The sequence below is a fragment of the Heterodontus francisci genome, chromosome 7 (genome assembly GCF_036365525.1).
Source record: "Heterodontus francisci isolate sHetFra1 chromosome 7, sHetFra1.hap1, whole genome shotgun sequence".
NCBI classification, from domain to species: Eukaryota; Metazoa; Chordata; class Chondrichthyes; order Heterodontiformes; family Heterodontidae; genus Heterodontus; species Heterodontus francisci.
In genome coordinates, this window is record NC_090377.1 from 79,699,136 (window position 1) to 79,709,299 (window position 10,164).

The following is a 10,164-nucleotide window of genomic DNA, read 5'->3' on the forward strand; positions in this document are numbered from 1 at the left end:
ACTGGAGACAATAGGAATTTTTCTACCTTTAACAATGCAGGCTTCCTCTCAGCAAAGGAGCCTTTCTCCACAGAAAGCAGCAACTCCTCCTTCTCTGGGTCTTTTTCTCTCTCCAGTGGTCATCTTCTCTCTCCAGGGTTCTTCTCTCCTTCCAGGCAGAGCACATCCCCAACTCAAATTAAGATTCCTTCTGTTTTTTACAAGAGAGACAAGTCTTCCTATCAGGGAAGAGTTCTTTTTCTGGTCTGCAAAACTCAGGTCTCCAACAGCAACTGGCTTTTCAACCCAAAAGCAAAACTAAACTTTTAACAACCTAGTCACAAGACGGTTGTAAATCTTTCTGGTTTCTTGGATACAGGTTTTACAGCCTGCACACCAAACACCAAGTGTCAGCGGTCACTGTTCACAGAAAGTTATTTTTTTACTCTTAAAGGCACACAGACCTCTTAGTTTAAAAAAAAACTTTAGTGACACCATCAATCTGGGGGACCAACCCTGGTACAATGAAGAGTGCAGGAGGGCATGCCAGCAGCAGCACCAAGCATACCTAAAAATCAAGTGTCAGCCTGGTGAAGCTACAACACAGGTCTACTTGCATGCCAAACAGTGGAAGCAGCATGCAATAAACAGGACTAAGCAATCCAACAACCAATGGATTAGATCTAAGCTCTGCAGTCCTGCCACATCCAGTCGTGAACAGTGGTGGACAATTAAACAACTGATAGAAGGAGAAGACTCTACAAACATCCCCATCCTCAAGATGGGGGAGCCCAGCACATCGATGCAAAAGACAAGGCTGAAGCATTTGCATCCATCTTCAGTCAGTAGTGCTGAGTGGATGATCCATTTCGGCCTTCACTTGAGGTCCCCAGCATCACAGATGCCAGTCTTCAGCCAATCTGATTTACTGCATGTGATATCAAGAAATGGCTGAAGGCACTGGATACTCCAAAGGCTATGGGCCCTGACAACATTCTGGCAATAGTACTGAAGACTTGTGCTCTAGAACTAGCTGTGCTCCTAGCCAAGCTCTTCCAGTACAGCTACAACACTGGAATTTACCCAGCAATGTGTAAAATTGCCCAGGTATGTCCTGTACACAAATAGCAGGACAAATCCAACCCGGCCAATTACCGCTCTATCAGTCTATTCCTGATCATCAGCAAAGTGTAGAAAGGGGTTGTCAACAGTGCTATCAAGTTGCATTTGCTCACCAATAACCTGCTCAGTTTGGGTTCCGTCAGGGCCACTCTGCTCCTGACCTCATTACAGCCTTGGTCCAAAAATGGACAAAAGAGCTGAACTCTAGAAGTGAGATGAGACTGACTGCCCTTGACGTCAAGGCAGTATTTGACTGAGTATGGCATCAAGGAGCCCTAGCAAAACTGGAGTCAATGGGAATCGGGGTAAACTCTGCGAGTTGGATTCATACCTCGCACAAAAGGAGATGGCTGTGGTTTATGGAGGTCAATCATCTCAATCCCAGGACATTGCTGTAGGAGTTCCTCAGGGTAGTATCTTAGGCCCAACTATCTTCAGCTGTTTCATCAATGACCTTCCATCCATCATAAGGTCAGAAGTTGGGATGATTGCACAATGTTCAGCACCATTCCTGACTCCTCAGATACTGAAGCAGCCCATGTCCATATGCAGCAAGACCTGGAGAACATCAAGGCTTGGGCTTATAAGTGGCGAGGAACATTCGCACCATATACGTGTCAGACAATGACCATCTCAAACAAGAGGGAATCTAACCATCTTCCCTTGACGTTCAATGCATTACCATCACTGAATTCTCCCACTGTCAATATCCTGGGCTCACCATTGACCAGAAACTAAACTGCTTCAGCCACCCACATAAATACTGTGGCTACAAGAACAGGTCAGAGGGTGGGAATCCTGCGGTGAGTAACTCACCTCCTGACTCCCCAAAGTCTGTCCACCATTTACAAGACACAAGGCAGGAGTGTGATGGATGGCTGGGTGCAGCTCCAACAACACTCAAGAAGCTCGACACCAGCCAGGACGAAGCAGTCTGCTTGATTGGCAGATGAATTGAGGGCATTGATTAACACATGGGAATATGATATTATTGCTATCACAGGGATATGATTGAGGGAAAGGACTGACTGGCAGTTTAATATTCCAGGGTATAGAATCTTCAGGCGTGATGGGGTGGGGGGCAGTGTAAAAGAGGAAGTGGCGTTGCACTATTGATCAAGGAGTCAATTCTGCAGTAAGGAGGAATGATAGCTTAGAAGGTTCCTCAAATTAGGCCATATGGGTACAACTTAAAAACAAAAAGGGGGCAATCACTTTGCTGGGAGTGTACTACAGGCCTGCAGTCAGGGAGAGATAGAGGAGCAGATATGTAGGCAAATCTCAGAGAGGTTTAAAAATAATAGGGTAATAATAGTAGGGTATTTCAACTTCCCCAATATTAACTGGGATATTCTTAGTGCAAAAGGCTTAAAGGGGGTGGAATTCTTAAAGTGCATCCAGGAGAGCTTTTTGAGCCAGCACGTAGAAAGTCCTCCAAGAGAAGGGGCGGTACTGGACCTAATCCTGGGGAATGAAGCCGGACAAGTGGTAGAAGTGTCAGTGGGGGAGCATTTTGGGGTTAGTGACTATAACTCTGTAAGATTTAAGGTACTTATGGAAAAGGACAAAGATGGAAATAAAGATACTGAATTGGGGGATGGCCTATTTCAATATGATAAAACAGGATCTGGCCAAAGTGGACTGGGAGCAGCTACTTGTAGGGAAGTCTACATCAGACCAGTGGGAGTCATTCAAAAAGGAAATAGCGAGAATTCAGGGCCAACATGTTCCCGTAAAGGTGAAGGGTAGGACCAACAAGTCCAGGGAACCCTGGATGTCAAGGGATGCAGAGGATTGGATAAGGGAAAAAAAGGAGGCTTATGGCAGATTCAGAGGGCTGAAAACAGCGAAGGCCCTAGAGGAGTATAGAAAGTGTAGGGGGGTACTTAAAAAAAGTAATTAGGAGAGCAAAGAGGGGGCATGAAGAAACACTGGCGGGCAAGATAAAGGAAAATCCCAAGGCGTTTTATATTAAGGGCAAGAGGATAATCAGGGAAAGAGTAGGGCCCATGAATGGCTAAAGTGGCAATCTGTATGTGGAGCCGGAGGACATGGGTGAGGTTTTAAATGATTACTTTTCATCTGTGTTCACTATGGAGAAGGACGTTGTAGGTGTAGAGATCAGGGAGGGGGATTGTGATATACTTGAACAATTTAGCATTGAAAGGGAGGAAGTTTTAGCAGGCTTAAAAGTGGATAAATCCTCAGGCCCAGATGAGATGTATCCCAGGCTGCTTTGTGAGGCAAGGGAGGAGATTGCAGGGGCTCTGACACAAATTTTCAAATCCTCTCTGGCCACAGGAGAAGGGCCAGGGGACTGGAGGACAGAGAATGTGGTACCATTATTCAAGAAGGATAGTGGGAATAAACCAGGTAATTACAGGCCAGTGAGTCTAACATCAGTGGTAGGGAAATTATTGGAAAAAATTCTGAGGGACAGGATTAATCTCCACTTGGAGAGGCAGGGATTAATCAAGAATAATCAGCATGGCTTTGTCAGGGGGATATCATGTCTAACAAATTTGATTGAATTTTTCGGGGAGGTGACTAGATGTGTAGATGAGGGTAACGCAGTTGATGTAGTCGACATGGACTTCATTAAGGCTTTTGATAAGGTCCCACATGGGAGATTGGTGAAGAAGGTAAAAGCCCATGGGATCCAGGGCAGTTTGGCAAATTGGATCCAAAATATGCTTAGTGGCAGGAGGCAGAGGGTGATGGTGGAGGGTTGTTTTTGCGATTGGAAGCATGTGACCAGTGGCGTACCACAGGGATCGGTGCTGGGACCCTTGCTGTTTGTCGTGTACATTAGTGATTTAGACATGAATATAGGAGGTATGATCAGTAAGTTTGCAGATGACATGAAAATTTATGGTGTTGTAAATAGTGAGGAGGACAGCCTTAGATTACAGGATAATATAGATGGGCTGGTAAGATGGGCAGACCAGTGGCAAATGGAATTTAATCCTGAGAAGTGTGAGGTGATGTATTTTGGGAAGACTAACAATGGATGGTAGGACCCCAGGAAGTACAGAGCACAGGTAGATAAGGTGGTTAGGAAGGCATATGGGCTACTTGCCTTTATTAGCCGAGGCATGGAATATAAGAGCAGGGAGGTTATGATGGAGCTGTATAAAACGCTAGTTAGGCCACAGCTGGAGTACTGTGGACAGTTCTGGTCGCCACACTATAGGAAGGATGTGATTGCACTGGAAAGGGTGCAGAGGAGATTCACCAGGATGTTGCCTGGGCTGGAGAGTTTCAGCTATGAAGAGAAACTGGATAGGCTAGGGTTGTTTTACTTAGAGCAGAGAAGGCTGAGGGGGGACCTGATTGAGGTATACAAAATTATGAGGGGCATAGATAAGGTAGATAGGAAGAAACTTTTCCCCTTAGCGGAGGTGTCAATAACCGGGGGACATAGATTTAAGGTAACGGGCAGGAGGTTTAAAGGGGATTTGAGGAAATATTTTTTCACCCAGAGGGTGGTTGGAATCTGGAACCCACTGCCTGAAGGGGTGGTAGAGGCAGGAACCCTCACAACATTTCAGAAGTATATAGATGAGCACTTGAAATGCCATAGCATACAAGGCTACAGGCCAAGTGCTGGATAATGGGATTAGAATAGATAGGCTTGATGGCCGGCGCAGACACAGTGGGCCGAAAGGCCTGTTTCTGTGTTGTATAACTGTATGACCCCATCTACCACTTTCAACATTCACTCCCTCCACCACTGACATACAATGGCTGCAGTGTGTACCATCTACAAGATGCGCTGCAGCAACTCACCAAGGCTCTTTCGACAGGACCTTCCAAACCCGCAGCTTCTATCACCTAGAATGACAAGGGCAGCAGATAGATGGGAACACCACCAATTTCACTCCAAGCTGACTTGGAGCTATATCGCCGTTGCTTCACTGTTGCTGGGTCAAAATCCTGGAACCCTTCTGAACTGTTGGTGTACCTACAACCCAAGGACTGTAGTGGTCCAAGAAGGTAGCTCACCACCACCTTCTCAAGGGCAATTAGGGATGGGCATAGCCAGCGACGCCACATTCCCCGAACGAATAAAAAAAAATGTATTTTGCTGATTGCCACCTTTAGTTCTTTCCAGTATAGGCCCAGGTAATCCCTCTGCTTTATTAACTCAATTATTGATGATTTCAATTGGGGATGGGAATAATCCACAGAAAAGAAATCCAGGATCAGTAAATGGTTCCGCCTTCATGAAAGACTGATTTAGTGAGATGCCTGGCAAATTCAAGACAGGCTGTAACATTCGGAGAAGTGTCCTTGAGATATGACCTTAATGAGTCACATCATGCTCTCAGACTTTGTTTTGGTATGATTTTTTATTTTCTTCCATTCTACTCTTTTAGATCTCTTTCACCTGAGAGAAAGTTAATTTTTGGGCTTTGGCCAGGGCCATTCTGTTGTGTGCATGCTGGCAGCCTGGAAATGCCCCAAGATGTGGCAGAATTAATACTAAGCAAATTAGAAAATATCAAAAGGTGTCTGGCATATGAAAAATAATGATCCATGTATAATACAAAGCTTTGAAGCATAAACTGAGAAGAACACTCTATTCTCTTTCTGGGGTGCTTACTTGGGCTGAACCAAATTCTATATTCTTGGATGTTTGCTTTGAGTCAGAGCTGAGCTGTAAGCTTGTATTTTATCCATTAAGTGTCTGCCTACTTTCGCCCCATCTCACCCCTGCCACTGAAAACTTTACTCCTTTAAACTTTATTTTCCAACACCTTCCTTACAAATGTCACTGTCTCTAAACATGTTCAGAAGTTCATTATAAATAATTAGTATTAATACTATTAGGCTGATTTTCAACTTAATATTATTCTTGTTGAAGTTAATAAAAATGTAAATAATCAGTGTAGATTTGTCTGATTGTTGTCCAGAGAATACTGCTCAGAAACTGGCTCCCCCTTGTGTTTTAGTACAATATATACTAGCACATATCCAACAAAATATTAGAGAAATGCTGTTCTATCCAAAAAAGAAAAGCCTGCTATCAGATAATTCAAACCTCCATTCAAAAGTAATACTGAGTTTGTATCTTTTCTCATCAGATACTTGGAAGAAGGAAATATTGAAGCAGCTGCAGCCGAGAAACGTAGAATAGAAGATTTGCAAAGAGAGCGGAGAAGATTTGTGGAAGAAAACAATACAATTTATCAACCACGATTTTTTAAGTGAGTACTGATTGTTTTAGTCCCATGAAAGATGCATTATGTGTTTCACTTCAGGAAGAAGTTGCAGCAACTGATTTGTTGTGGCTAGCTCATGATTTGTCATCATCATTATTTCAGACATGGAGATTTTGCATTTGTAGATAATTTTAACAAAAGTTATATAATTTTTTTTTTTACAGGAAAATTTTTGAAGGTAATCAAAGAGAATCCTGGATGAGCAATGGGAACTACTGGGAACTGCGGAAGGATCCAGGGTTTAGTAAATTAGAAAGTTTAACACTCTGGTAACTGAGTTTGAAGAAATAAAAATAACATTCTTCACAAAGAAGAAATTAACTATGCATAAGTTATTATTGCTATTTTAAATCTTACTGTGTTCTTGTGGTTTTGCTGGTCATATGCTAGATATGTCTGTTTAATTACAGACATAATTATAAATAGGCCTTGACCCAATCACTGGTTTTGAAAATTGTTTTCCACTAAAGCTGTGAATTTTTGGTAAACCAAAAGTGTAATTTAAAGTGAATGCACAAGAATAGGGAGAAGGCTGTTTGACAGCCACATATTTATGAAAAGAATATAATCCTAATGAAGCATTAATAACTATCATGGCTTTTTGCTAAAACATTTCATCATCCGTTTCCATGCATTAAGAATTTAGCAAACATGGTTTTTATTCTGGAAACCTACATAAGGTCAGCTCACTTTTCAAATACTATAATGTATCATATCAAAGATTAATGTGCCTAGCGTACAAAACAATAATTAGGTTGAAATTCACTAACATTTATTAATGTGGTCTCACTCAGCATTCGTAACTACTACTTTCTACCATTTAAGATGGGCTTTGTTTTCAATTGGCTTGCCATTTGTGTTCTCTATCACAATTTAAAAGTTTATATAAAATATATATTTATCAGTAATGTTTATACACTGATGCGTAAAAAGTTCTACATCATTTATTATCAGTCTTGCAGGTGCAAACAAGAAGCCGTGTTAACAAGAAACACATTTAAGTACGTAAGAGTATTTTGAATTTAATTTCATTAAGTAGTTTGTAGACATGTGTATGCCCATTCAATCTGGTAGATATGTGCTAAGTTACTGCAATGGAAACCTATTACTGGAACCCATTTAATGGCAATGCTAATTTAAAGGAAAAAGTTGCAAAGAAACCAAGCCACTCCCCAGTCTGTTTGCTTATTAGAAAACCATTAGATTAACAGAATGTGTTGCTGAGCACACGGATGGACCTATTAAGAGGTATTTATAATTTATTACATTGATATTCAAGCTGAATGTGTTCTTACAACCACACGTATTTTCATTTTGTTTAAATGTTTTCCAGATTTCTATTTGATGTGGCATAGCCATTACTGGAAGTAATTATCTCTCTACCCCTATCATACTAGATTCCAAATGCCTTCAGTGAAACATAGGCTGTATCATGTATGTAAAATGCACATGCATAGCATTGCTGTCCTAAACCCAATAGAAGTTTTCTTAATGCATTATGTAAAATTCATGAATATGGGCCTGTTAATTTTAAAATACAACAAAATTGCACAAGAAAATATAGACTTTTTATATTTATGAGACAACATAGCCAACTAGTTGAGTAATTAAATAAGACATTTTATTAGTATGTGACAGGATAATACAAAATCACGTTGACAGCATTTGTTTAGATTCTAGAAGAAATGCTACTATTCCCGAAGAAAAGCTACCAAAAGGACCAGACAATATGTAAACACATTGTCTATTCCAGTTATTAATGGACTGTATGTGGATTTCATCTCATTGTTAATTAAGCAACTGGGTATGTGCGGTTAACTGTGATTCAAGAAACACATTTCTACTGGCTGTATTTTACAGCCAGTCTGAGATATCTCAAAAACTTTTAAGATCACTTCATTTTATTCTATTTAGTGTTTTGTATTCATCATTTTTCCACTTAGCAACAATTGATAACTGAAACCATTCATTATTTTCAGAGGAATGTTAGAATCAAGCATTTAGATCAAATGTTGTGGTCACATCTTTTGGTTCTTCAGTTCTTTCACATTCTAAGGAAAACTGAATGAATGAAAAGATCTTGCTAATTCTTTATGTAGTTTGTGCTTTCATTTTCCAAATGTATCAGTGCTGCAGTTGTTTGACCATGAGTTAATCTTACCTCTAAGTTTATCAGGAAAGTAAGAAGAAAATTACTTTCTTGTTAGTGAACATAATGTAGCTCACAGTTTACTGTTGTGAACAGCTGCGTTTAGAGATTGGTAACTCAGTAAAGACATCATAAAAATCAATACATAAAGTGCATATGAACTAAAATATTGGCTAACTTTTCTAAAATTAATTTTCATAAAACAAGAAAATGTAAAAAAAAGTCTTTAGACATTGCACTATATAGAAGTTATCTTTGTTTACTTTACATCATATCTGTACAGATTTCAGTAGCTCTTGTTACAGGTGTATTTTCAAATAAATGCATCTAGTAGTAAATAAATGCGTGATTAAAACTGTAAATACTATCAAGTTTTACCAGTATACTTCCATAGTAAAAGCCTTTTTAATATACTGAAAGCTATTAGACTTGCATTGTGTGAATAAGTTACTAATATTAAACAATAAGAACGGTAACGTGATTATTAATGTTGCTGTTGTGCTGAAATTATTCTTCATTCTTTGTCAATACCGTGAATCTTCAATTGTAACATATCAACTAAGCTGTCTTTTCTCTTGGTACTCTAGCATTGAAATTATTTAATTTTAGTTCATCTTCAAACTGTCAGTTGCCCTAAGTAGCTAAACTGTATCAGTTAAATAAGCATTTAATACATTAACAATTCTAACACATCCATTTCTTCTCTGTTTCTTTCTTGGCTATTAACGTTTGTGATCAGTAATTCTACTTGAGTGCCTTAAGGTCCAATTGCTGAAAAATTTAATCTGTTGAAGAATAATCCTTAGGCCAAAATTAGGGATATTGTATTGGATTTTGTTAAGTGTCATTGGTTTCTAATTTAGAAACTATTTTTCATTCAATAGGTTTTCTAAAAATCTAATTTTAAAAGGAAAAAAATCTCCTCTTATCGCAGTCATTTAAAAATATTTCTTCTTAAAACTTTGCCTGACGGCAACTGGGTAACAATATCTAAAATAGTATTAGTTATCCTTGAAATGGAAAATGCAATCCACTATTGGCTATTAGTATAAGAAGATGAATAACTAAGATGTTCATTGCATGTTCATACTTCTGCACATTACATCTGTATATTAGTTTAGTGTAACATTTTCCAGTAACTGAAATATTTGTTCCATCCCCCCATTATTCAATCAATTTTCATTCTCTCTTTGTCCTGTCCTAAGACTGGAATTCATCTTTGTGAATTAAGGAACATTAAAAAGGGAAGTATCTTTCGTACCGAAGCATTGGGCTTTACAGAACAAAGTGAACTGCTTTGTGCCTGTACTATATATTTCAACAGGTGTCTACTTTTCTGTATTTTCAGGCTGTGCCTGACTTAAATAGATGATAAATTTTAATATGTTTGTTTAGAGATAATTCCACACTGCTGTGTCTGTTGCAACGTAAATTAAGTTGCATGTGCAAGTATAAATTAGCCTGCCAATGAATGTTACAAATGCCTTACCAAAAGGTCTGTAGTCATGATTTATTGTCTTGGAAGACTGAAAAGAACTGACTGGTGCTAAACCTGACAGTGATGCTTAAATAGGTTACTGAAGTGCATATTTATAAGGGCCTCTGAAGAAGTGCAATTGTTAATTAATGCATATATGTACTTATATTCTGTACATTGCTGCTATCTGTGCTTGTTCTAATAAAACTGTA

The 10,164-nt window shown here is 39.3% G+C and overlaps 1 protein-coding gene across 12 annotated transcripts in view; it reads left to right on the plus strand.

Moving 5' to 3' along the window:
- The window catches only part of osbpl6 (oxysterol binding protein-like 6), a 224,950-nt gene extending 214,786 nt beyond the window's left edge, over window positions 1-10,164 (plus strand). For all 12 annotated transcript variants that reach the window (XM_068035503.1, XM_068035502.1, XM_068035501.1 and 9 more), the window contains 2 exons: window positions 6,189-6,311; window positions 6,491-10,164. In XM_068035503.1, the coding sequence (XP_067891604.1) occupies window positions 6,189-6,311; window positions 6,491-6,599 (232 nt within the window). In that variant the 3' untranslated portion in view covers window positions 6,600-10,164. The remainder of the gene's footprint in view (window positions 1-6,188; window positions 6,312-6,490) is intronic.